The 27,358-nt window shown below is 51.4% G+C and overlaps 3 protein-coding genes across 3 annotated transcripts; 2 read left to right on the top strand and 1 right to left on the bottom strand.

The window, feature by feature from the left end:
* Positions 1 to 2,279: 2,279 nt before the first annotated feature.
* TGME49_249360 (RED family protein) lies at positions 2,280 to 11,124 on the bottom strand. Its single transcript, XM_002367229.2, has 13 exons — positions 10,100 to 11,124; positions 9,601 to 9,895; positions 9,080 to 9,183; positions 8,655 to 8,814; positions 7,799 to 8,011; positions 7,573 to 7,633; positions 7,185 to 7,284; positions 6,713 to 6,826; positions 5,973 to 6,040; positions 5,189 to 5,284; positions 4,650 to 4,805; positions 3,895 to 4,047; positions 2,280 to 3,244 (listed from the first exon to the last, which is right to left on the bottom strand). Exons 1-13 carry the CDS (start codon positions 10,180 to 10,182, stop codon positions 3,087 to 3,089), a joined length of 1,761 nt encoding a protein of 586 aa, XP_002367270.1. The 5' UTR covers positions 10,183 to 11,124; the 3' UTR covers positions 2,280 to 3,086.
* Positions 11,125 to 12,255: 1,131 nt separating this feature from the next.
* Positions 12,256 to 19,873, top strand: TGME49_249350 (esterase/lipase/thioesterase domain-containing protein). The gene is made up of 8 exons (XM_002367228.2): positions 12,256 to 14,848; positions 15,577 to 15,918; positions 16,175 to 16,267; positions 16,910 to 17,031; positions 17,217 to 17,301; positions 17,870 to 17,974; positions 18,386 to 18,443; positions 19,002 to 19,873. The coding sequence occupies exons 1-8, from the start codon at positions 14,502 to 14,504 to the stop codon at positions 19,101 to 19,103; spliced, it is 1,254 nt and encodes a 417-aa protein (XP_002367269.1). The 5' UTR covers positions 12,256 to 14,501; the 3' UTR covers positions 19,104 to 19,873.
* A 2,061-nt stretch (positions 19,874 to 21,934) lies between these two features.
* TGME49_249340 (hypothetical protein) lies at positions 21,935 to 26,802 on the top strand. Its single transcript, XM_018780892.1, has 2 exons — positions 21,935 to 24,272; positions 24,590 to 26,802. Exons 1-2 carry the CDS (start codon positions 22,566 to 22,568, stop codon positions 25,694 to 25,696), a joined length of 2,814 nt encoding a protein of 937 aa, XP_018635030.1. The 5' UTR covers positions 21,935 to 22,565; the 3' UTR covers positions 25,697 to 26,802.
* The last annotated feature ends 556 nt before the right edge of the window (positions 26,803 to 27,358 follow it).

The following is a 27,358-nucleotide window of genomic DNA, read 5'->3' as shown; positions in this document are numbered from 1 at the left end:
TTCCTGTGCTACTAGCCGCAGTTTTCCGAGTTTATGTGAGCGGGCTTCGCCACAGAAATTCGTTTGCAGTAACAGTTATGATTACCTGCTTTTTCGTCACTTTGATGTATATTGCTAGCAGCCTGTGGACTCCTTGTGACTCTGTGATTCCCCTTGACTAGCCAGTGGACTGTAACCCGTGATAACTGTCGGTTCGTATTCTTTCCACTTTTTCAAGCTTCGCAAGCAGTAGCATGTTTCCAGAAGTTTAGCAACCGACCTTCCTCCAGCTTCCTCGTGGGCAAAACGAACTTGGTACGCTACCAGGTGTTTGCTGAGTCCAACAAACTGCTTCCGCCTAAATGTGACAAGAGGTGGGAAGCAAACTTTACCGTTTCGTAAAGAACGGGAAGCGTCCTTCGAGTTGTGCACTTCTGTCACCATTTTTCAAAGTTACGGAGTCCTTGGCAAGAGTACTTGACAATGTTTCCTCACTAGACGGCTGCAGTTCAAGCACTCTGCCGATGCTGACCGGGGCTGTTGCCACCCAAGACCAAGGAAAACGTTGGTGCTTCTGAACACGGAAAAAGCGCACCAAAGAAAGTTTGGGGAAAGTTGACACACGCGAGCCTCGAGTTTTTGTCCCTCTATTTCTCTGTTCGGTTCAATGGTAGATACGAGAGGAACCTCGTGTACGGCGAGCCTTTAAAAGGATGTTTTGATTGGTGCTCCAAAGTACGTGGATAAAAGCAAGAAAGAGGACCTTTGAGCAAGCCGTATCGCCGGTAGAAAATCGAGTTTATTCTCTAGAGAGAGCTCTGCAACGGTACGCGGACCCAACGTATTTGTCAATTTTCACTAAAAAGAACGCAGACTCTTGGGGTGTTGCATGCACCATCAAACGACACCACACACACGAAAACGAAACCGCCTTGTCTCCACTCTTCGCTTTCATTCATGATACACACACAAAAATGTAATACACTACAACACTGTGTGCATCGACCATGCAGCACAACAGAGTTCTCTTTACTAGGTCGGGAAGTCTACGCGCACGAGGCACTCTATCTTGATTTTTCTGCCATTAGCACCCACACCTTGATCCTGGTGGCTTTCCACCCCTACCCAGCGTACTGCGTCTCTTGCTTTCTCTCTCTGATTCCAGCTTCCGTGCCTCCCTAAAACTGCCACGTGGGGCACCTTCCACCCGACAGGACCTGTTGCCCAAGAAACAGAGAACTCGGTCGAAGTGTCTGAGAGCGTAGCAGCAACTGCTACAGAAATGCCGCATTATCTTCGCAAAAGAGGAGTGGTGTTCTTCAGAAAACGTTGTCATTTCCTTCACATGTCGATATGTGAACGAGATCACGGCAAACCAAAGGGTGCACCAAAGAAACGTCGGCCCGGCGCAACGAATCGGCGACCACGAAAAAGTTGACATGATCGTTGTTAAACCGTAAGCCCTATAACGACAAACTCGCAGTACTTCGGACAAGAGCCCGCATGCCTAGTACAAACTACGGAAACTGAAAGGAGTGCCTCATTCACCATCTGCAGTGAGAATCTTGTAGCGTCAGAAGTTTTGCAACTCGTGATTTGACCGCAAATACGCAATGCCAAACTTGTTTCCTGAAATCCACAAGCTGTGACGAAGTCAACCGAACCTTTCGACTCTCGTTTCCCCGCGTCCATAAATCCTATCAACACATGGGAAACTACGGAAGTGGTTGCTACACATAACTCCAAGGCTAAAGACCCAGAGGGGGCAATCGAGAGGCAGAGTAGCCGGTACGAAATGAGTAGTGAGTGCCTATCGCTCTGTCCGGGTACCCTTTCTCTCTCTCAGCCGGTTTCGCTCTCGGATGCAGACGAACCGCTGAAGCTTGAGTGATATCTCTTCTCGACGCCGATAAATTGCGCAGAGACAATACCTGCGTTGATATGCGATAGTAGCAATACATGACCTCGTTATCGTTTGCGGTTCTCGGTCCTGGCTTTGCACGGACGACACGGTAAGGTTTCTGTGCTCCAGGGCAGTGTGGTGGTCTTGGGCAACTTCTCAATCATCTAGCTGTTTCTGGCCGACTAGCAATTTGCCCGTATGCGCTCTAGAACATTCTCTTATATAGAGCAACCTCTTTCGCTGGTGGCAATACACTTGAGTGAAACAAGCCCGCATGCTCTGCTTAACGAATATCAGCACCATCTGACACGACGCGGCGCCAAGGAAAATCCCAGATTTCTCTGAAACTTGCTTCTCAGCATCCCAGAAGGCAGACTCACAAGCATCGGTCTCTAGCCGACTTTTCAAGTATACGCTGGATATCACAATAGTCAATGCACTCAACATGGCGGTCATGAAAAGCAGAAGAGAACTGAGATCGGGTACACCAAAACCTTCACGGTCCAAAGCACTACTCCGAATCGTAGGAGATAATACTCCTCAGAAAAAGCGAATCAATATCGTGTCTCAGCGACGAAGACTCCCAGTAGGAAGGTCCTGGTTACACTGGTATATGAGAGGTCGTTTGCTCTCGCTGGGTATACGTGTGATAACTGGAATCAACAGAGTTTACGCCTAGAACGTATCCAATGGGGAATAACCTTAATGCCGCAGGGGATTGAACTCCAGCAGTCTGAGTCTGCATATGCCTGGACGGGTATCAGTAAAAACCTCGTTTCCATTAACGAGAAACAACAACCGCCGGGTGTCTAGACACCCGAAAGTTGCTGCGTGGTCAGTTGACTGGGCAGCAGCAAAAGAGAAAGGTTTCGCGCTGCAGCAGAACAGGATTTCGTTTATGCTTCCTCTCGCCTTGCCGAAAAAGAGACTCTGAGTGACAGGGATGAGCTCCGAGAGAAAAAGGAAAGAACGACCAGTAAAGATAAACAAGGAGAGACCTAGCTTCAGCAGGGGTGTAGCCTAGGGTTCGAGAGCTGTCTTCTCTCTCGCATCACCGCGTCTTATATGCTTTGCCTCTCCCCCTTCTCTTCACCCTTGTTCCTGCATCCACTTCACGAGAACCAGCAACGAAGAGGGAAGAACACGCAAAAAAGCGCTTTTCAGAGAGAGGCGACGAACGCCTCCAGCGACGCAGGCGTCCCCATCAGCCGGCCTTGGCCTTTTTCTCTTTCAACATGCCTTCGATTTTCTTCCACTCTTGATCGATGTTCATCTTGCGCTTCTTCTTCCCGCCTGGAGCGAATTCCCCAGCCATACGGCGACCGTACTGAAGCGCCGCCTTGGGGACGAACTCAATCTCGCCTGCGAAACGCCACAAACGAAGACTCGAAAAGAGGCTGAACAAACCTTTTAATTGATTATGCTGACTTTAGTCCCGATAAACTACAGTTCTGCTTAAACTGAGGAGTCAAGTAGGTACAAACGGTACAAGACATGTTTGGCAGGAGGCAAGGCTCTGTGAGACTTCTCCGTGGCAACGCTTTCAGACCGTCAAGTATCGACGCAGTCAGGCGCGACCGAAGATCGAGACTCGCCGTCAAAGCCGCACACTCGGGAAAGCCGAGCTCGACTCTCAGCTGGAATCCGAGGTCGACAACGCATGCGGCCGGTCTCTCCGAAGAGCAGCCGCCGCTGTTGGCGGGTACGCCTTCAGCATCGTCGCATGCGGAGAACGGCGGACGACGGCGCACCAGAGAACACAAAGAGGCTCGAAAAAACGGAGACGAGGAGAAAAGATGACGCAGCAACCGCCGACTTCCCGCGGAAGAGTTCACCTTTGATGTGGTTTCAGCAAAGACCTCGACACGAAGAAGGGCAGGCATAAACGAAACCGAGAAGAGTGCCGAGGCAGCAGAGCCCGCAGAGAACAGGCAGACACGGAAGGGAAGATGTGAAACAGCGAGAGGGAGCCGTACAAGAGAAAAAACACCAAGTTGAACGTTCTGTCTTACCAATGTATTTTTCGTATTCTTCCTTCGACTTGAACTGCTGATTCTTCCCCTTCGGAATAACACGGTACTCTCCCGTGTCGACGCGCGCTGTGTCCTTCGCCTCTCCCTCTTCGTCAGAGTCGTAGCCCAAGTACGCAACTTCACTCCCGAATCCTGGACAGCGCCACACAGATCATTTCCACTTCCAACACAAAGTCCATCAGAGCGAGAACAACCAGCAAGAGAGTCACCAGGTGCAAGCCTGTTCCCTCTCTCTGTGACGGCTCTTCCTGCTTTGTCCTCTCTCCACCTCTCTTCAGTCCAGAAGAAAGTTCGCGGACAGATCCACGTTGGCCCGGCCGCAAAAGAACTTCAGAGCAGAAGTAGTCACATGTTTCTCGCACCCCCTGCATCTCGCGAATTCAAACGCAGACGCACACCGCCACTCACGCGCCTTCGAAGACTTTTACGCGGCTTTGGATTTACAGGGGACTGCAGCACACACTTTTTAACGTTCCAACCTCTGCGGGCACCATCTTTTCGCGTCTGCGCCTCTCCCCTCGAGAGAGACACAGAGACGCCGAGCGACAGGCAAAGTCAAGAGAGACCGGGAACAGCGTCTTTCAACCTGCATGTCTGCGGCGGATATCCAGCCGAAGACGCATGCGTCTGCTTTCCTTGCGGACTTTTTGAGTAGCCGGAGAGGCGTTCGATCGCCACTGTTTAATACCCGAGAACAGAGCCTCCCAACCGTGAACAGGACGTCAAACTCTCACCAGGGTAACATTCTGCGTAAGTGTCGGAGACAAAAGCAGGATCTTTTTCTCGGTCGTCGTGCAGAACCTGTAGGCGCTGCTGCAACATCGTCTGCTCGTCGCGTCGGAAAACACTGTGAAACCCCTTGTCTTGCTCCTCCGTCGTGGTCAGCACCACTGAAAAAACCACACACACTTACACATATACATACAACATACATATAAACACACACACATATATATATATATATACTTACATACCCATCAGATAAACCAACGTATGCAAAGCACGCAAAACTACAAGAAATGCAACTGGACAGATGTATCTGCGAGCGGAGATACGACAAGGCCAGGAGGCAAACGAAGACGCAGGCGCCTGCGCACACAAATATATATATATATATATATATATATATATATATGTGCATATGCATGCATGTGTGTATAGAGACATACGTCACGCATACGAATGTGTGCGGAAATGCACGCATGTGGATCCAGGAAGGCAGACGACGAGAAGATGGAGGTTGAAGGACAGCAAGGTAAAGAGCGGAACGTACTTCTTCGCTGGTGCTTCTTCATTGTCGCAAACAAGACAGAATGCGCTCCCCATTCTTGCTCCTGCTGTCTCTGAAGATCCGAGCGTTTCGCGGAACCTGAGAGCAACCCACAAGGCACCCGAAGACCGGACTTGGAGAGTCGAGAAGTCGACCTGCCAGCGAAGTTGGACGACACAATGTTATCATCCCTCCCGCAGCCGTCGCCTTGGAAACAAACGCTCCGCGGTTTGCAGTCGCTGCATGGCATGACTGCCTAGTCTGTACGCTGACTCCACCTTACACTTTGAAAAATTGTGCAGTTTCACTGTGGTCTGAGACTTGACACGCGGCGCATTTGCCGGCTTCCTTCTTGCCGCAGACTCCGAAGGCAAAGTCTCCCTTTCTCCGCCCCCTCAAACGCTGAAACTGCCCGACTGTCGCCGCCGAAATCCCCCCGTGAAAGGCATGGGTGCCTGTCCTTCCTCCTTTCTGACAGTCAAGCAGGTGCGCGATTTGCATCGGATAAAAAGACCATCTACATCTCTCTTGACGTCGTTATTCACATCATTATGTTCTGGGCGCCGTACATCGACTCGCGCGCTGTCCGTTTTCCTCCCCAGGCACACCTCCGTTCTTTGTTCTCTCCCAGACAGCATCGATCTTCGGAAATCCATGCAAATACACACGCAGGTACTCCTGCGTCAACGCATGCAGACAGCTCTGTACGGAGAGAAAGCAAACGGCTTGAGCGTTTTAGTTTCTGCACCTGAGAAACAGGCCTTCGTTGTAAAAAAGAGGAGCCTACCAAGCTGAACCACATCCGTTTCGTCTTCTTCGACTTCCATTCCTTCTTCTTCTCGAATGATGTCGAGTCTGTAAACACAGACAAGGGCAAGAACGACCGCAGTCAAGAACGACCGCAGTGAACGAACAAGAGACATGAAGGGGAGACAGAGATAAGTGAAGAACGAGGGAACGGAAAGATAGAACTCGGTGAACCACGGGAACAGAGGAAGTCTTTCCTTCAAAGCCAGACTCAAGTGTCGACGGATACGGTGAGTAGCAGGAACCATCCACTCCTAAAGAAAGTGCGCAGGCACTTGCAGTATGAAGAGCTGCTTTTCCAGAAAGAAAAGAGCTTCTGCTCGGGGTCACAAGACGCATCTCTCGAAAAGAACATCCAGGGACTTACTGATACACATGCAATTGCACCTGTGAAGACTAAAGGGAGACACAGATTTAAACAGATACGTAGAGACATGCTTGCCTGTACACCTTCTCATGCAAGCACACACGAACCTTCCTAGACATCAATACACACACAAATATATATATATATATGTATATATATATGTATATATATGTATATATATGTATATATGTATATATATGTATATATATGTATATATATATGTATATATGTATGTTGGTGTGAGTGTGTGCATATGTGTCTGCAGAGACCGTGGAACGAAGACGGAAGTACGCATTTCTCTTTTGCGCCACTTGTCTTCTTCGTCTACGCCTTCTTTCATAAAAACGATTTACCTTGGAAGAGCTTCTTGCGGGGAAGCCGCGGCAGTCGCTTCTTCAGTTCGCTTCTCCGCAGTTGCCTTCTCGAGCGCCTCCTGTGCGTCGAAGCCGCCGACGCCTCCGAAAATACTGAAGGAGACGAGAAAAAGGAAAAGAAAAGTAAAAACGCGCAGAGGAGAGTGAAGAGGCAAAGGGCAGTCGGAAGGAAACGAAGAGCGGAGTCGGCGCCACACGCAAATGCACAGAGCGAACGACGTAGACAGGACCAGAGGACGAACAGAGACAGGACGCGACAGCCAGCAGGAAGGCAATGAAACCGACAAGGAGACGAGAGACACGAGAGAACGAGATACAGGAAGAGACCAAGGACGAGATGAAGAGGGCGGAAGAAGAGGAGTGCGAGAGGAAAAGGTTCAGTTCTCACACCTGGAGCGGCAGCTACAGAAAAGCGAAATTTCTGCAAAAGAAAAACTGAAAACAAGCTCACTCGTCGTCGTCGGCAATGGGCGGTTGTGGCGCAGGTTCTCCCGCCGCCTGTCGCCCTTCGACTTCGCGCACGGCCTTCAGACTGCCGGGTCGTCGAGCCACTGCGCGAGAAAAAACCAGAAAAAAAGAGAACACAAAAGCAGTGGCCCGGTGAAAAACCGATGTGCGGTGTCAGAAAGAGACAACGCAGAGAGGAGGAGACAAACGCGAGAGTGAGAGCGTCTTCAGAACTCAGAGGAGGCGGAGGACGTCAACGGGGAAGTCCGAAAAGATAGAGTCGGACCTGGAAAGTCTGGAATACAGGAAGGCAGGGCACACGCATGACGCGCAGGAAACGGCAGAGAACGCGAGTCGAGCGCGAGGAGGAACGGAACGTTGCGGAAACTCACCTCTCTCTTGTTTTTTCTTCTTCCGATTCTCCCGATGCCACTCCAGCGCCTCCCGCAACTCCTGCATCGAGGAACGCGAGAACACACACATGCCACGGCAGTGGAAAAGACAAGAGGTGCTCTGTTTGCGTCTTCCTCCTGCGTCGTTCGCGCCTTCTGTCCGTTCTGATCTCTTCTCTTCTCTCTCCTTTCTTGCCTTTCACGTCGTCTTCTTTCTTCCACTCACTCGGGTGATTTTGGGAAGGAGAACGGCGGCCATGCTGCTCTCTTTGTTCGCATCTCTCTTCCGCGCTTTCTGCACAGAGGGGTCGTCTTCGCCTCGGAAAATAAAAGTCGGCGGTCCATCCACGCTCTGCTTCTGTCTCTCGCTCTTCACTTCGAAGTTGTACGCCAGCCGTCCAGGTTGAAACATCGCGTTCGCAATTCGCAGCCGCTGTCCCTGAAAACGCATGCAGGATTCAAAGGACAGACATCCACCCTGTCGAAAAACGAAAAACGGCATCGACACCTGTACGGAGATGTTCACCCATATACGCAACTCTTCACAGGACCAAGTGACCCGCAAAACGCACGCAGCCATCAGAAATTACAGAGGAAACAAACCTTCGACACCTATACATATATACCAGTATACGGGAACGAAATTGGAAACATATAAGGAAATTCATACATATATATATTTATGTTTATGTACATATATCTGTATATATATATATATATTCATGCATCTATACATACGTTTATGTATATATATATATATATATATATTTGTGCGTATGAATCCATCTCCCCCTGTGTATCTCGGTCGAGAGATATCGAGAGGGGATCCATGATTGTTTTGTGCATCAACATATGCACATGCAATCCTCACACGTGTATCTCTCAGTAAATAAATGAATGCATAGGCAAACATACAAAGAAATATGTAAATATGCGGATATATTTTGAACTGTATGTGCGTGTCTGTGGAGCCAGTACAGCTGTACACGCGTGTGCGTCATTCTTTGCAGAAGTTTTCGTTTTTGAGTCGAAAGAGGTCGAGGAGAATATGCGAAAATCCGGAAAAGGAGATTTGTGCCTACAGAGACAAGAGCCATCTCGAGGCGCTTCACGTGGTCCGCGAAGCGCGCCTGTTGCGGATGGAGACACGCGAACTGGACGTCGAAGAGGCGCCGCGCGAGAGGAGAAAGAATTTTCATCTTTTTCTGCGCTGTCTTCTTTTCTGACGCCTCCTCCTGTTGACTGAAGAGAAAAAGTTTCAAACAAGGTGCAACCTCAGCTGAGAAAGGGAGAGCGCAGAGACGCAGACCAGGAAGTGTAAAGGAAGGCGGCAGTCCCACAAAACGGAAGAACAGCGACTGGAAGAAGATAAGCAGAGGAGAAGCGAAGAGGAGGAACAGCAAATAGGAGAGTCGACGACACGCAGGAACGAAGATTCAAGAGAGACGAGGCGCACACGGAGGCGCCGGAAGTTTCGCTTTGAGCACCTGAGCAACTCCTTCTTTACCTTTGTTCCTTCTTCAAGGCCTCTTTCTCCAATTCACTGCGAACTTTTGACAGCAAGGCAAAGTCGAGACCTTTGACCAAGTGAGTGTGCTCCACATCTCCTCCCTGAAAACATAAAAATTCACAGCGAACATCCGAATTTGTCGTCATTCACAGGAAATGCAGAACTATCTATCCACCTATCGATCGCTCTCTCTAGATGTCTGTATGTACGTTTTCTGAGTGCATGGGCGCACATAGAGATAGAGAGACGCACGTGCAGATGCAAATGCAAGTACACTGGCGTGGACGGACGACGTTCGCATGATGGGGAGGCGACATGCGGACGCCTGTTTAGACAGAGAAGAGTCTCGCTCGGGGTACGTTGAGGACGCAGGAAGAAACGTTACGCATCGACATGTGTGCCTGTCCTGGGTGGAGCGGTACAGACGTTTGAAGCGTCTGTTTGACGCCAGCATAGGCATCGTCACCGAGAAGTCGCACATCCCACAGAATACGCGTCGCGTGGATCTTCGCTCTTACGAGGTACTTTGATTCTTCGATGCTTCTTTCCTTCATTTCCTGCAGCTCCTCCGCAACTTGCTGGTAGAGTTCGTCTTTTCCTTTTCGCCTCTCTTTCGCTCTGTCTTTGTATCTGGCGAGCGCTCCTTCGCCTTCCCTGCGGTCCTCTCCATCTTCAGGGTAATTCGCTGGCGCCCTTCCTTCTTTGTGTCTTTGTTTCCTCCGCAAGATCTCCAAGTAACGCTCGCGTCGCTTCTGACTTTTGTCGGACTTCTGTGCGTCGGCTTCTGCGTGGGGTACAGACGGACCTTTCTTCCTGGACAGAGAGAAAAGAGAGGCGGAGGCAGAGTTTGAGGCAGGCGAAAGGCAACGGAAACAGAGCGTCGACAGCGGAGCAGAAGCAACAGAGAGAGGAAGCGAAGAAGAAATCGACGGAGGTGCAGAAACGATAAGAAAGGAGACGTCGACACAGCGAAGAACCACACAAACGCGAGTCAACACGGAGACGCCTGTAACGTACTTGCGGGGGGCGGAGGCGGCAGAAAGGATCGAGATATCTGCCTCGTTGAGGAGAGAACGAAAATCTGCGTTTGAGAGCGCCATGGCGAACTTCGTTGTCGCTTCTTTCCCCTAGGCGATCAAAAACCAGGCAGAACGTTTCTGCCTGCAGAGGAACGAGAGACAGCTGAGTCGCGAAGACCTTCCTGTTCTCACTCCCCCGTGCGGAGTTCGTGAGAGCGCGTGTGTTTCGCCTGGAAATTCGAAAGAAAAACGGGTCAAGAGAAAAACTGCTGCAGAGAGGAAGATCGAGGAGAGAAGAGAAACGGGAGGGGAGACGCGCCGAGAATAATAACGACGGAGCTCCTCAGAGCTGCAACGCTGCTGCGAGAGGAAGAAGAGACGCTGGAAGATAGAACAGCCGCACAGCAGGGTGACAAGGAAGAGCGACGAGAGCAGGAAAGAAGAGGAAAAGAGAAGGAAAGGCGAGAAAGTGGAGTGTTGAAGAAGCGGCGATCAACTGCGGAGGACGTGTAGTAGATCTTTTCAGAGACTCCGCTTCTGGGTAAGACGAGAGGGGAGAAGTCGCGAAGACGAAAATTAGAGAGAGAACAAGTCTCTCAGCTGTCTCCAGGTGTCTCGACAGCGCCGCACTTTCTGCCTTTTCTTCTCTGCCGTCTTTTCCCGCTCGCCGCCCGACATCTTGTTCTTTTTTCTTCCTTTCCTTGTCAATGCGAGGAGCATTCGCCTTCCCAGCGAGAGGAGAAAGACGTACTGGGGAGGAACATGTCTTTTTCCCCGCGAAAAACTCGAGAGAAGTCGAGCGAGAACGGCCCGGAAAAGGAAAGAAGCGAGAAAGGAGCGACGAAACAAAAGAGCAGGAGAAAAGGTCCTCAACTTCCCTGCAGGTTTTCTCTTCCTTGATTATTTCCGAGCAACGCACGCGAACTCACGAGAGGTGTCTGTACACCTGAGGAACCCCGCAAAGCAGAAGGCAGCTGTGAGAAGAAGCCTTCGAAAAGCAAGTTCGAGTTAAACGACTTCTGCTTTTTCCACAGCGACGAGGGTAAAAAGTCAAGCAGACAGCGGCGAAGCAATTTCGGCGCGCATGCACTTTTGCCCGGTGACGGCGACGGAAGGCGCTCCCGTTGGTCTGCCGCGGAAAAGCAGTTTCTCCTTTCAAGTCAGCAAGCAGGAAAAGGAGAATCGCGTCGCGTGGTGTCGTTCTTCTACACATGAAATAGACGCACAAGAAAAGCAGAGCGAGTCTCTCGCCAGGCGAACTGGAGTTCCATCTATCGGAGGAGCGGGCGAGGGAAAGGAAACCGCGAAAATCGAAAAGGATTCCGCGCAAGAAAAGCAGGTCACAGAGTCTCAAGAAAAACAAAACAGAGTTGCCAAGTGTAGAACGCCACCTCTCTCGTCTCAAAGTTCTCTATTCACTCTTTGTATCCAAACATATATATATATATACATATCTTTATCTATATACATAGGGAGAAAGATGGAAATACGAGTTTCTGTATCTGTATATAGGGTATAGGGTGTATTTGTGTGTGTAGATGCGGAGATAAGGAAATGTAGATCTGGGTACATCGTCGTACTCGTAGCTAGTTTCGGATATTTGCGTACGAATAGAGAGAGGAATAATACTCATCTAGATACACATAGAGTGCGAGTGAGAGGTGAAGCTTCTTGAATCGCTAGAAGTCCCAAAAAGTTCCTCCGAAGGAGACCGCGAACTCCCGCCTCGTCTGAAAAAGAAAGTCCTTGTCGGTGAACTACCGCCGTGCGAGGACGCTGGTCTGACTCAGCATGCATTGCCTCTGAAACGCTGGAAATTCAGTTGTCTCTGAACATGCGGACTGAGACGGCTTCTCGTCTGTAGTGGAACTCTCTTGTTGGCTTTGTGAAAAGAGATCAGGCAGAAGTTTCTTATTAATCTACGATTGCTATCTGATATTCGAGCTTTAACCACCCGAACGTGACGTCGTCAACAGTTCTCGACTCGAAATGGAGTCAGTGGAGAGGCGAGACGGTCTGGATATGTTGCGAAGAAGGCCATGCGAGCAGAGGACCCGCAAGGGCCGACAGAGAAGAACTGAAAGAGGAAGAGAGGTCGACTTGGAAGAAGAAAAACGTTCAGAGACCGGCAGCCTGGAGATGGGAGACACACACGGGATGTGCTCGCCACAAGCATTCCCCAGACTTTCCTTTGTAAACCACGCTTCACACCTTTTCTCGGGGTCAAGGCAGCTGGCCTTCTTCTCTTTTCTCTTCTCTTCCCTTTTCTGCCTCTTCATGTTTTCAGTTCTTCTTCTCATCTCTGGTTCTCTTCTCGCTTCTCGTGTTTCTGTCAGTTTCTCTTCTTCAGTGTGTGTGTGTGTGGTGTCTCTAGCCTTCCTCTTCTCTTGGGTTTTCGCGCCTTTTTTTCTCCGTTCTCTGTCTCCTCTTGGCCAGGCTGTCCTTCCTCGCCGACCGCTCTCGCACACTCCGGGCTGACAAAACAAAAATCCGCCACGGAAGTCGGAGGAAAAAGAACGAGAGAGGCGAGAGAACGAGGCCGCAGCGGAAACTCTGAGCTGCCGCAGGCGTGGTATCGGCGGCAAATGGCGCTGCAAGTGTGCCGGCGTTCCTACGCGTCGCTCGGAGTGTGAAGATCAACCGCTCGCTGATGAAACGAAACATCACCCATACACGAAGTCCTCTAGGCCTGAAGAGTCGCTCGAACTGGAGATGAGGAGACAAGTGGAAAGCGAGGAAGAGACAGTGCGAAACAGAGACACGGAGCGAACAAGAAAAGACAGCGTGGTGCGAGAAGAGAGAGAAAACCCAGGAGACAGAAAGAAGCGCGGAGACACGGGGAGACACAGGAGAAGAACGAGAAGAGGGAGACGACGAGAGGTGAACAGAGACAGAGAGAGCGCAAGACAAGACAGAGAGAGACAGAGCAGTAGAGCGAGGAGAAAGATGGAGAGCGAGAGACCAACGAGGAGAGAAAAACTCCTGCTGAAGAGCGAGGAAGAGCACGAACACGAGACGGAGAAAGTTCTGGGTCCTGAGGAAACGTGGAAAACCGGGAGAAGAAGGACGACAAAAAGGAAGAGAAAGAGAACACCAGAAAAGGGAAGAAAACGCGTTCTGACTCGGCGCAAACTGTCAAGTACCTGAAGTTGATGGACATACACGACATCGGGAGAGGTCGCTCGAAACCCACGGGCGGCGACGCGGTTGTGATGCCCTCCGTGTTTTCTTCCTCTTTTCTTCTTTTTCTTTTCTCTCGCGTTTTAATCCGTTTCCCTCGTCTCTGTCTCTCGCGTCGGCTTTTCTCGTGTATTTTCTCTTTGCGCGCTGCTTCTTCACTGGCATCTTGAGGACAGGTTCTGATGTCTCCGCGAGTGACTCTCGCCACCGCCATTGCTGCCTCTGCTTTCGCTTTTCGTTCCTTCGGTGCCTCGGTTTTTATTTCTTTCCTTTGCCCTTGCATCGTCGCGTGCAATAAACGGAGAAAACTTTCCGAAGTTCTTCCTCTTCTGCGTCGTTCTTTGCGGATCCACACCCAAGTCCCTCGGGGGTGTATCGACTCCCGGCTGCCAGCGAGCTAGAAAAGGACTCCCTCCGACACCCTGCGGTGACGCGCGTTCTCCTCTCGAGTTTTCTTCCTTTTTTCCCCCACCTGCCAGCTTTCTTCCTCGCTCGCGTTCCGTTCCTTTTTCTTTTATGGTGTTGCCTTCCGGCTTTTGTCGCGGCGGCTCCCGCCTCTTCGGCATCCCGCGCGGAGTCGACAAGCCATGAAAAGACGTAGCAGAAACGCACCCTTCTTCACACTGTTTTCTTCGACACACCTATTTCCTTCTACACTTCTCAAACAGCTGGTCCCAACGGCCGAAAGACCTCGAGGGAGAGAAAGGGAAATCCATGATTCCATATATATATATATATATATATATGTGAATTGTGCATAAAGTTATGCACGGACGTATGCCGAATCAAAAACATATACACAGCTATGTGCACATGCGGATCTACAGAAACTGAGACATGAGCAGATACTGATACGTCTTTGTCTCTCCGTCTTGCCCCGGGTGTTTCTCTCTTCCACCACCGAGCTTAAACCCTGTATATATATATATATATGTATACATATATATATATATATATATATATATCCGTTTCTGTCTCTGTGTCGAGTTCGTTTGTTTGTGAATACATTGTTTTTTGAAAGAAGTCACTTTTTTTGCCTCACCCTTTTCCTCTCCAGTGCATGCAGTTCAGGACATTGCGTCTTCTGTTTTCTTTCTTCCGCACGTTGGCCGCTGCCTTGCCCCCATCGTCTTCCCCGTTTCTCATTTTCGTCCTATCCGTTTTCGTTTTTTCTTCTTTTTCTTTTTTCTCCTTTTTTCTTCTTTTCCAAGGTCGTCGCGATGGGCTCTCTGTCGCCCGGAGAGGCTTCCGACTTCCTCTTCGGCGAAAAGGAAAGTGGAGGAGACGAAGCTGGCGACTCCTTGTCTTCCAAGCACAGCAACACGATGACTCGGGGGTTGCCAGAAGGCGAGAAGAAAGGAGATGCAAGGAAGGAAGAGGTGAAAGAGGGAGATGTGAAAAAGGAAGATTCAGGGAACGAAGGCGAGAAAGAAGAAGCTGAGGAAAACCACCGGAGGGAACCGCTTGCACATGCGAAACGCAGAGGGAGGCGCTTGTCATCAGGAAAGGCTCAGAGTCGATCCTCGACGTCCGAGTCGGGACTCCATTCCGGCCGACAACGTGTGCCGTACGTACACCTCAGAGAAAAGGCGAAATCCCTAAGTGTTCGTTTCTTTTTCCTCTCAAGGCATCAGGCTTCATCCAGAACACACGCGTTTTCTCCAACTGTCCATATACCTATCGGTTATGTCTATGGATCACTTCTATCTGCGTCTGTTTCTCCCTTCGACATCTATGTGTCTGTACCTGTGTAGCTTTCTGTGTCTCTCTCTAAGTTTCGATGTATCTCGATATCCCCGATCCCCTCTGTATCTATGGATCTAACTCTCTACGTCTCTGTCGATCGATCTATCGGTCTCTCGCTCTCTGTCTGTCTCTCTGCCTGCCTCTCTATCTGAGGATCTCTATTAAGTTTCTGTGCATCCTGTCAAGCTTCCCTGCGTATGCGCCCCTGCATGTGTCTACATGTTTTTCTCTCTCTGCTCTTTGTCTCAAACAACTGGATCCAGCCACATCTTTCTTCACTTTACGACCTTCTTATTCGCATGTCTTTGCCAAGATCTGGAAGCTCGTTTTGCGTCTCGTCCTGATCCGGAAAAAAACCTCGCGCATGTGTGTCGTGCATTCGCCCGCGTCTGCTCAGGTGTAGCGACAGCACGCGCTGAGTCGCTGTTGGCGTTTTCGGCGATCGTGTTTCGCGGTTTCTCAGAGTCGCGTTATCTCTCTTCTTCCTTCTGCGTCTGCGTCGACGTTCAATCCAAGACAGTGGCCAGTGTATTCTCTTTGTTGCCGCAGATTGCTCAGTCTGCCGTTCACGACCTGCAGCCTAGCCGGCAGCGGCGTCAGGCTGGACGGCGTTCTCTGGGTGTCGGAGTCGATGGTCGTTTCTGAGCTTTCTCGCTCGTCCTTCGCAGGAGACTCTTCCGAGCAAAACTCGCTCCGACACACGCACTCGCTGTCTCCTGTTTCTCAGCCTCACTCTTCTTCCTCGAGAGAAGGAGTGACAGAGACCGCAGAGAAGGGGGAGAGCAAGCCGCGTGATGAACTGGCTGAAGATGGAAAGTTTCGTCATTTGAGACTTGGGGCTTCTCCAATCGCAGTTTTTGTGCACCAGTACTCTCTGATGGGTGGCCGAAGGTGAGCTCGAGAATGGAGGCAGACGTTTTTATCTCTGCTTTCCCCCTCGTCTCTCTTCTTCTCCAATTGTCTCAGCTCCACCTTCTTCTTTCGCGCCCTTCTCTCTTTCTGCCGCGTCTATCACGGGTGGTTCTTCTTTATGTCTCCTTCGGCTCGTTCCTCGCCGTGTCTCTTCGCTGCGTCTCCGCCGTTCTCTTCCGAGCGTCTCGTCTCGTTCGCAGCAGTCCTGGTTCTGTTTCTCTTGGGTGTCTGCCAGGTTCTTGGTCGATGGGAAGGCGCGCATTCTCGCCAGTCGAGGAATACCGTGCATCACGTTCGACCTGCGAGGCGCCGGAACCTCCGGCGGAAGGTGAGCAAAGAGAACTTGGAGAAGTCCGATGTCGAACTCCGACCCTGAGCGCTAAACCGTGGTGTAGCGGACATGCACAAATGCACCAAAGGAACGCTCTAAACGCACGCGTCTTCCGAAAGCGGAGGAAGGCAGAGAACTGCACCTTCGCTGAGAAGGCTACTTGTGAAAGACTCAGAAAGCAGAGACGCTCCAGACGGGAGACAATTCGAGAAGCAGACACCACAAGGTGGAGAGAGAGAGTGATGAACAGCTACAGAAAAGGACAAAGAAGTCCGGTTCAATGCAAAGATACCTACACGTCGACGGAACGATTTGCCTAGAGCGACCTGATACAGATCATCGACAGGTAGACACAGACACATAAATCTATGTTTACGTAGATTGGCACTCACATACGTATGTACAGATGAAGTTGTCTCGATAAAGAGGTGCACAGACAAATGTATTACTTTGTCTCTACATATATATATATATATATATATATATATATATGCGTATGTATGTATATGTATGTGAGGAGATAGGCGCAAACGTGGCTAGCTCTGTATACGTGTAGATATAGACTCACAGGTGTATCTGTAAATATGTGAGGTGATGTCAGTGGACAGTTGTGTGTTTCTCCATCTTTGCTTGTGTCAGAGCGACCCTCACAGGGAGTTCGGAGGTGAAAGACACTGTGGCGGTGTGCGAATGGGCAAAGAATAATCTCGACGCAAGAACGATTTTCCTCATTGGGACTTCTGCGGGAGCTGCTATCAGCGGTGAGATCTGGAAGACTTTTCTCCTTTTTTCGTTTTCCCTTCTTTTTTTTGCTCCTGCGTCTGCCTGTTCTCTGCTCCATGACGCCGCGGTCGTTGCGCTGCTGTCTGTGAGTGCTTGCGTTCTCCTCTCTTCACTCCTTCTCTCCGTTTCTCCGATCTCGGTTTCCTGTGCTGCTGTTGCGCAGGGAGCGCTGTGCCTCTCGTCCCCGAAGTCAAGGGGTGGGTGGGCATAGGCTACACATTCGGCTTCTTCGCGTCGCTGCTCTTCAGGTAGACTTGTCTGGCCTCGTGGCGGACCCCACCGCGTCCTCCACGCGTTCCTCTCTTCTGACACTCGTCTGTACGACCTCTAACTTAGATGGCGTAGCATTGCCCTTCCTCTCACTTCTATCAAGTGGTCTATACTCATGTATATACGTAGATGGACGTAGATATACATATATATATTTATATGTATATATATATGTATGTATATATGTATATATATATGTATATAGGTAGATGCATATAGGGAGATGTGTATATGTATGTGTATAGACCGGCACCTAGAAGTATTCAAGACGCATCCATGCGTAGCTAGCACGTTGGATGGATATATTTGTATGACTTTTGATCGACTTTTGCGGGTGTATATTTGTGAACGTATGCCTTTAGGTGCCTGGAATTCTAATGTTCTCTGCGTCGCCGTGCGTGTGCTCTGGAGAATTAGATTTTTCTCCCTTGAGAAAAAGTGTGGGACTGCCTGTGCGAATTCTTCGCGGTCTCGTGACTAGCCAGTCCTCGCGAGAGTATTCGAAAGTGCTCGGAACTCCTGATTTCGTCCTTTTTCTGCATGCAGTCGCCACTTTCAAAGCATTCTAGAGAGCCCCAAACCGAAGCTGTTCATTCACGGAGGCGGAGATGGCTTCACGTCAACTTCCACCTTTGAACATTTCTTCAACAAGTAGGCATCCCGCTCTTCAAACAACTGGAACGCTTTTCTCTCTCTCCTAGGCCAGCTGCTTCGCTCTCCAGTCGGGTCCTCATCCACCGGTTTGTACACTCGTCGTGATGTTCTCCACGAAATGCGTGTCTCCCTGCCCGTAAATATATATATATATATATATATATATACATATGCACAGGCTATAATATGCATGTGCTAAACTATGTGTATGGACATATGTGTAGAACTCTCTGCATCGACCACATTCCTTTATGCATGTTTTAGATTTCTTTTCAGAGACCTTTTTCTTCTCGCTGTGTCTTCCCCGGTCGTCCTGGGTGGGAATGTAGGCGCTTCGATAGGTGGACGTCGCAGGTCGCGCATTCACCGCGTGCGTGTTTGATAGTCGGTTTTTGTGTTTTTCACAAGAGCGGCAGAGCCGAAGGAGAAGCTGATCGTCGAGGATGTCGGGCACTTTGACTTGGAGGTGAGAGACAAGATTTTTCACACAGATTGGTGGCGTTTCGCTCTTGATGTTATTTGGTTCCGAGGTGTGTGTGCGCTCAACGTTCCTCTCTCTAGGTTCAGCAGGTGTTGTTTTCTCTCAGAGCTGTCCGTTTTTGTTGAGTCTTCGTGTACTTTTTTCACATCAAATTCATAAGTACGCTGACACACTGCATACACACCTACGCATATACGTGTGGAACTTGGTGTCCTGCCGACTTTCTCTGTGCATGCACCTTTGCTCGCGTATCCTCTGTCGCTTTCACTCTCGAATTTTCGTTTTTTCTCTCCCAGGCTTCTTTCTTTTATCTGCCTTCTCCCGGGAAATACATCTGCGGAAGGGCGAGGACTTGGGTGTGGAGTACAAATCTGACAGATCTTCTGGATTACCTGAGTTCGTGCTGTTCGACAGTTCCTTCTGCGCTGCGGCATGCGAGGTCGCTGTCTGTGTGCTGCGGCGTTGCTCGAAACCGTTCTGCTGTCCGGCAGTTTCTCTCCTTTCGCGTAGTCCTCTTGTCTGTCTCTTTTTCGTTGCGTCCAGGGTCCGGACTACGACCCCCTTCTGTGCGACGTCATTTTCCAGTTCATCGAGAAGTTCTCTGCAACGCGAGTCCGTCGGTGGAAGTCTCCGTTTTCTCATTGAGAAACTCCACGTTTCAGTTGTTCTCTCGAGGCTCCGAAGGCAAAGAGTTTTTGAGAGCAGAGCGGCCGGGAGACGCAGCAGCTTTCGTCGGGGCGGGAGAAACAGGAAGTTCACAGGGAGCGCTGAAGAAAACTCGTCTTCACGTGGAAAGCAGATTCGGAGAGACGAGGCGCCCTGGTTCCGCGACTGCATGCGGGGAGATTTCTGCAGATGTGCAGTCGAGCAAGGGATGCGCGTTTTCTAAACACATTTCCCCCGAGAGAGACCCTTTCTGCAGGCGCGCTTGTTTTTTCCTTGTCTCGTCGGTTCCGTGTAGAATGCGTTGTCGCGGTCAGAGCGTGTGGCACTCGTGAATTCTTTTTCCCGTGGGTTTGTCAAGACACCTGCGATTTCGGAGCGTCTTTGCCGCGTTCTTCCCTGTTTGACGGACCAGAAACGTTTTCGTCGTGTGGACGATGCGCAGAATGCATGAACGCAACTTCTTCGTAGCGCGCCGTGGGCTATGTCAGAGTTGCGGTGTCTGTCGGTCTGTTTTTACCACCCCAGCCGCGAGGCTGCCTGAGTGATTCAGCAGCCAGCGCCCTTTCTGTGCAAGTGCACTTCACAGGTTTTTACCGCGGAAACTTCGAACAGAGTATCAAGGTCTTTGTCGGGAGGTCTGCAAGTTTTTCAGCAGTCCTGATGGCGGAAATCCGCGGGGTGGACTGCAAAGCGTTTCTACTTCGCATGACATGAGGGTTGCATGGCTGGAATTGTCGTTCTTCAGCTGCTCTTGGTTGCCTGGATTAGCGTGCACGGCGAAGCTGCTGAGGCTTGGCAACTGCCAAAAACACACGGAAGGAATGCGGAAAGAACACCGCGCTCCTGAGGAATGAACGCATCTCTCTCTAGCCACTTCTGACGACCAGCCTTGAAGCCGCATGCAGCATTTGATTGCCTTCGCTTCCCTCGAAGTATACAGCGTCTAATTGCGGCTGATGCCGAATTTTGCCCGTCACAGAAAACCTGCTAATCCAAGACCTGTTTATCTGTCGCAGGAAGGTCGGTCGAATGCCCGATATACTCTGTAGAGCACAGTGCTGCTGTAAAGTTCAGAAGACGACCCGCGAAACAGTTGCGCAACGGGAATCACCTGGTTTTTTGCGATTTCAGTGCCTGTGTGGTGAATAGGAACACGGCTTCTCTTAACACTGCAAGCCAGTCCTTCACACTGTTCCACTTTCCTTACTCTCCTGGCGTGGACATGCAGAAAGTCTACGAGTTCGACCGTTGCTTTCTTCATCTGGCCCTTCGGAGTTTGCAATGCAGTCGTTTTTTTCTTTGCGTGTCTTCTACTTACATCTGGAAGGTTGCAGTAACCTCGGAGGCGTAGAAACCGCTCTCTTAAATTTGCCTCTTGTCCCCTTACGTTAATGGCTGATGGCAAAACGTCAACCATACTTGAGTGGGTCTGGCTGCTGTTTCTATCTGTTTCAAAGTCGAAAGTCGCCGTCGAGAAGCAGAGCAGAGAATACCGACATGGAGAGGACGTCAGACTTGTACCGCAGTTCAACACAGATAACAAAAAAAACTTTAAATGTGCTACCCACTGGTCACACATCCCTGCACCATTGAGAGTACCGACTGGCTTCGTACCAGAAGCGCACGTCACCTATGTGCCTCTGCAGAGTTTCCATGTGAACCATGCACTGGGATTTGACGGTATCGGGGTCCTCAAGACTGCAGAAAGACATCGAAAATGTCTGTTGTCGACGACGCAGCAGAAATACATGTCCACCTCCAGCCTGTAGCAGGGAAAAGCCTGTTCCTGCCGACGTTGTCGCGTGCACGCGATGTGAGGACAGCTGCTTAAAGAGTTTTTGTCACCCCGATGTTCCAGATTACCTAACCGTTCTGCATTACGCGGCTCTCTCTGTCTTAGGATGTGCCTCCGTGGCGCTAAGAAAAATTCAGTTGGCTGCTGATGCATCTATCTACTCATGAGCGCTTGCTAAGCGAAGAATGCATCGTTATCCCTGGAATCGAATTTCGAGTACCACGCAGTATTTGCTGTGTCCCGATCTCACACTTACGCTGATTTACACTCTCGGTGGCTAGTACACGTTTCTTCTTCTCTTCGCTTTCGAACTCTTGCACATCAGCCCTCTCTCGACCTCTCTTTATCTGTCAAATAGTTGTATCTAGCAGTGTGCTACAATCGGTCGCCGCCGAAGTCGTGCGTCCCGTTCAGCGCCTGCGACCTGTCGAGTTGTGCCGGTCAACTCGAGAAAAGATTTCCCCCATGGAATTCACGTTCGTTCCTTCTGCATGTTTCCTTTTTCGGACTGTGCGCAGAGAAGCAACTTGCGCAACTCTCAAACGCGTGCTCCACCCGCCTCCCAATTTCACAGAATGATTTTTTCAACTGCAAGCCCCCAAGATTCCTCTTGAAGACGGTGCCTCATTAAAAAATTTTATTAAAACTCTCCAGTCTATGTATCGCGGCGAGCAGGTTTGGAGGGAGGGAAGGAACTCAAAGGCTTCGCGGCGAAAAAATTGAAGCCGGCGTTTGCTGTGTTTTCCGTCGCAGACACTGACTGGCCTGAGGGGTCACTTCGCTGCGCACTCCCAAAGGTCGCAGAACGTGCTGCTGTTGCGGAACTCTTCGAGCGTTAGAGAACTCAGTTCTCCTGCGCTGCTTTTCTCTGGAGAAAAGATCAGCCAGTTCCCCTGAAACCGTTTCAAAGAAAAAGCTGAAAATCGCTGCGATGGCGGTCACCCCGCGTGTCCTCCGGTGACACGCAGCCAACTCGCAAGGGCGCAGTGCGAGTGACTCACACTCGTGCGGGTGGACCCTCTGGAGAAAACTGGGGAAGGCGTCTGAAGTGGAGAGTGGAAAACACCTTGACTTCAATAAAAAAAGTAAAGGAGAGTTCCGCGAAGATGGGAAGGAAGTGCAAATCGGAACGACTCTTTCTTTTCGTCTTCTTAAACAGCCCTCGACCCACGGCTAGCTGACCTCAGTGGTGGGCGGCCTCTTCGTCGCGAAAGGGGGGAGCGGGTGAAGACAAAGTTCCTCTCGCAAAAGAGTCACGTGTCGCGAGAAGCAAGACCCGCTTCCTTTTCTTTGCTCTTTAAAAAGCGAAACGACTTCGTTTGAACTCTTCAGAAACACGGATTCGACCGACACGCTCTCCGAGCGCGTGAAGCGGCCGTTTCCGCGGGTCTTCCTCGCGAGACAGGGAATTCGTTTCCTCAAAAGAACGCACGTGTTTTAGCCCTCGACGAAGCCTTTGTCAACTTTCGCCTGTGCAACATCTTCCGTCCATTTGCACGTAGTCATCAGATGACTCATTCGCGCGTCTCTGCTTCGTGAACCCGCACTCGACAACCATCCTCAACCTCCCTCCAAATGGTACAGACATCTCTGCGAGTTCCGATTTTCCCGAGGTGCTCAGCTGGAGTTTCTTCTTGAGCGAAATCATGGCGGTGTGTCGACAAGGGAAAGCGAATCTCTGCGTCGTCCCGACGTGGCGCGGTTGGGAGGGCGAACTGGTTACAGCCGCCGCCATGCACAGACACAGCGCCGCTAGGCGATGTTCACGCTCTCCAGCCTGTTGCGCGCCCACCACTCATTTCACGAGCTCTCTTGGTTGGAATGAGCCTTCTTCCGCTTTTCTGTTTCCCTCCTCTGTCTCTCTGCGTAAGTCTCGTAGGACTCCAGTGGCCGACCTCCCGCACCCTGCAGCGCGGTCGGGCAGCAGTTGCGAACGTTCCTTAAGAACGGATTCTCCACAGAAATCGATTTCTCGCGGTGGTACGAAGAGGCTGTTTGCGCGTTTCAACTCGGGATTTGGATCCGTCGCATCCCTAGTCTTTGTCACGGTAGCCTGCTTGTCCGTTCTCTCGGTTCCAGCGACGGCCGCTGAGACCAGCGAGCCGTCAGATCGGCGGTGCGCGGCGTTCTCGCACCTCACGATTCCGTTTTTTTTTCTGGACAAAGAAGTCACTTACGACTTGTCGCCGCTTGTCACGGGTGCCCCGCCGACCGGCTGGGTCTGCAAGGCCACACACGCGGACGCCACGCGGGGCAGCTCTCAGGTTTTTGCGAGCATCGTCGCGACGATCTTTGGGGGGGGTTTAGAGTCGGCTAGATCGCGAGACAAAGACCTCACTCGCCGGGCAGATCCGCACTACGAACTGGCCGACGGGTCTGCGGTGTTCTACGCGTTCAACCCGTGTCGCGTGCTAAGTCAGGACTGCACACAGCGCCACGAGGAACTGCGACCGTCTCCACGCAGTCGGCGCGGGCGCCTTTTCAAATTCAAAGGGCCAGTGACGGAGGGGAACTGTTTGGAAAATCTCCTCCCAGACCCGCTGCCCGTGACGCCGTGGCGTGCAGAACTGCGGAAACTCCAAGACCAGGAGTGGCTGCACACTTTTGACAAACCAGCTAGCGGGCACTCGGGTGTACCGACACCTGAAGGCACGGTGAAGGATCCAGAAGATGCTCGCTGGGATCCCATAGATGTTTTGGATCCGCAGGCGGGACTTCAAGCGAATTTCCGCTTCTACGAACCGGCGTGTCCCGCGCAAGTTGTTCGCGTAAATGTCCGAATCGAGTGCAACCTCGACCAGCGTCCTGACATGTCTGACGCGGACGCTCCCTTTTCCCTCTGTCAACAACTGGATCTCTGCCACTTTGAAATGCGGATGGCCGCCAAGGCCGGATGCCCCTCCGGGTCGACGAACATGAGCCGGCCGCTGCCTTTTCTCTTCGACTTCGACAAACGCGCGAACGCAGTTCCGACAGGGGACACCGGAACAGCCTCGACCGTTCCTGCGAAGCCGGCGCAGTCGCCCGAAGCCACCACCCTGGGAGAGAAGACTGGCGTTTATGGCCAGAAGCGCGAAGCCGCAAGCGCCTCTTCAGCTTCCCCAGAGGGAGAAACGCGCCAAACGAAAGCTGTGCCAGCAATCTCCGTCGCCGCGACCCAGGACGTTCTCGACGCCGCCAGAACACTCAACAACGAATTCCTTCTCCAGGAAATGCGCTCTCTGGCCTCTGCAGGATTCCTCGATGCGTCCCTGAAGCAGAAACTCGCAGCAGCGCCGCGACAAGAACTCGCTCCCGCAAAAACTCCAGACAGACAAACGTCCGTCCCCGGACACACAACGTCGAGAATGACGGTAAGCTCCTGAGTCGGCCGGTTCACGCTGTAAGCGAAGGACTCCGGAACGTCGTATTGAGTACTCAAAAGTCGATACGAACCGTACAAGGATGGAGTATGCTCACTTGAGAATCGAAGCGGATTCTGACAATTCTATCTGCTACGTTAGACGCTGCTGCAAAGAAAGGTGTATGAATCTTACAGGCCTACATGTTGCGTTAGACGATGCTATGAACGAAGGACTGCTCAGATGTAGAGTTGAGTACACATCGAACCCCGTGCAAGGATGACGTCCACTTAGCATCTGAGATGGCGCGCATTCTGTTTTCCTCGCAGTTCTTCTCGTCGTCTTCGTCCTTCGCCTCCCTCGCGTCTTCCGTCCCGCAGAGGCTGCGGTCGCTTCTTGCCCGCCCAGTCATTGGCGGGTCGTCAGGGGGGCAGAACGACAGGCCAGCTCCTTTCCCTCTCTTGCTGCGCGTCAGTTTATGCGCTGTCATCATTTTCGTGGCCTACTGGGGCATCCGAGACTGGATCACGCGCGAATTCGCCGTCAGAGGCACCCTTGAAAATGGTGTCACTCGTAAAAGCGAGCCCTCGAACGCCGGCGGAAGCCTCCCCAGTCTGCCGACTGAGCCGAGTCCGTCCAGAGTCTTTTGGGCTGCGGAGAAACACTTACCTGAATGTACGGGAAGCGCAGAAGTTTCCGCCCACAGCGCTCCCTTTGGACTCCACACAGGCTTTTGCCACTTTGTCGCCAGCGGCATCGGGGTCGCACGCGGAGGGTACGGGAGCTGTCGCGAAAGCGACACGGTTCCTTCGTTTTCAGGAACGCCTTCGGCATCCCAGGCTTCTCTCCCTTCCTTTGCTGGGGTTCCGGCTGGCACTGAGACGCACTCACCGGCACTGAGTAACTCAGTCGGAAAGGGTGCGGGAGGGGCGCGTGTCGCTGCATGCGTCGTGGAATTCACAGAACTCGAGATGGAGGAGACGAGGCGAAAGGAGCAACACAAACCTCTCGTTGTTCCTCTTTCGCCGAGCCGGACGCTGCACCCCGGAGGGGAGACCGGTGGCGCGGAGACGCCCTTTTCTTGTGCAGCAGATCCTGCCTCCCACAGCTGGGAAGAAGACTGGTACCAGCATAGCGACGCTCGTCCGAGGTCTTTCGCCGCGCCTTCTGTGGTCACTCTCTCCGTGGAGAACGAAGGAAGCGGCAGAACGACGACAGCCGGTCTGTCTTCCGACAGCCACCCTGACACACGGCTCGGTAGCAGCGCCGTTCCTGGGCCATCTTCGTTTTTCGTGGAAGAAGAAGACGCGTTCACCGAGCAGACCAGTCCGTGGAGTGAACAGATTCTTGACCCGAGCGAGGGCGACTTGCATGCTGTCGAACTGGGCGCCACTGGAAGATGGGCAGAGCGGGGAGATTCAGCGAATCCCTTGTGAAGAGATCCAAGTGTGCACGAGACAGGGAAAGAGGAGGAGGAAGAGACACGATCCCCAGATGGAATGTTACAAGAGGGACTGTACCCTAAAGAGGGATTCCATTCTGAAGACGGTTTCCATCTCTTTCTGTTTTTTTTCTCGTATGCACTCATGTGTGCAAAGAACTTGATTGTCCTGCGTCCCAGCTGAATGTGAACAATTCGTCTGCAGTGCGACTTCCTGCAAGTGACTGTTTACCTTACCGCGTAGACAAGCAAGCAAAGGGGCGTCAGCTGCCGATGTGAGTTCAGGCACACACTACAGTGGAGGGATGTTGGGTCCACTTTTCTGCGGATCCATGTTCACTTTGCGGTGTACAGATGCTGTAGGTGTAGATCTACGTGTTTATGTCTGTGGAGAGACGAGACAACGGGAGTCTGTACCGAGAGAACCCTGCGACAAGTGAATTCGCATGACCTGGTCAGAGGATGTCAACACAGGGAGTTGTCATGATTGGAAGGAGGCAACTCCGAGAAGTTCCGTAACTTGCTCCAGAGAGAGAGAGTCGCTGCAGTCGACCATATCCACACGTTTTCTCGTTTCCTTGCCGAGATCGCATAAAACAGAGAAGAAGAGAGGAGAGGTGGGGCTTACGAGAGAAGCCTCTGCGTTTAAGCCGCAGGGAGGCGCCGGCGCTTAGTTTGTTTACAGTGGGCGCACCTCCCGGTGACCCTGTTGCCTCTGACTTTTCTCCGTGGCTTGGTAATCGACTCGACACTTCGTCTCGGCTGTCTTCAGCGGCTGCTCTCACTTCGGCGGTCTCTTCACTCGAGGCCGCGCAGCGCAGGGTTGTCCGTCGCAGCTTTTGTCCACACGCAGAGTGTTCAGAAGGAAACTGGACATTTCTTCTCCACATTGTCTCAACGTTCGTGTTTCGACCTTCTCGTCTGCTGGCCGCGATCCGAGTCCCTCTCTCTCCCTGCGCGGTTCCTTTCTCGAAAGTCTCTTCGACCGTCCTGTCTCTTTGGGGGCGGGGCTTCTCGCTCTTTCCGCAGCTTGAACCCGTGGAACAGCGAGAGTCTGCACTGGAATTGCCGCACTGCACGTGAACACTGGATCCTCTGCACAAGTGATCGACGATCCAGAACATTTTTCGAATGAAAAAGACCTTCTCGTCCTTCTGAAAGGCTCTGTGGAGAAGCGAGGAAGGAGGAAAGTGTTCGATTTCAGGATCTTCCGGCGTAGAGTGGCTCCACGCGAATGTCTACGCATAAAAAAATCGGCAGATGAATCTCACGGAACAGCGAACAAACGAGTTCTGACGACAGAGTTCAGTGCGTCTTCTCTCTGCTGGTCCTCTCACTGGACGCACAGCCGTTGCGACCCACACGCCTAGGTTTATACAGAGCCCTGCACAATCGAATAGATAAATACATCCAAAGAAACTGCAGAAAACGACATACGCATGCAGTGCTTGCTGCTGAGACACTTTCTAAACTATCTATAGACATACAGAGAAAACTACAGATATAAATATGTACATATCTACATATATATGTATGTATGTATGTATGTATGTATGTATGTGTGTATGTATGGACATGTGTGTAAATGTGTATATATCGGAAGGTGAAAGGGTAGACTTGGAAGAGATGGATTCGTTCTGCTTCTCGTTTGTAGGTG

This window comes from Toxoplasma gondii, chromosome XII (genome assembly GCF_000006565.2).
Source record: "Toxoplasma gondii ME49 chromosome XII, whole genome shotgun sequence".
NCBI lineage: Eukaryota > Apicomplexa > Conoidasida > Eucoccidiorida > Sarcocystidae > Toxoplasma > Toxoplasma gondii.
The sequence above is the reverse complement of the archived record's forward strand: the minus strand, read 5'-3'. Positions and strand labels throughout refer to the sequence as shown.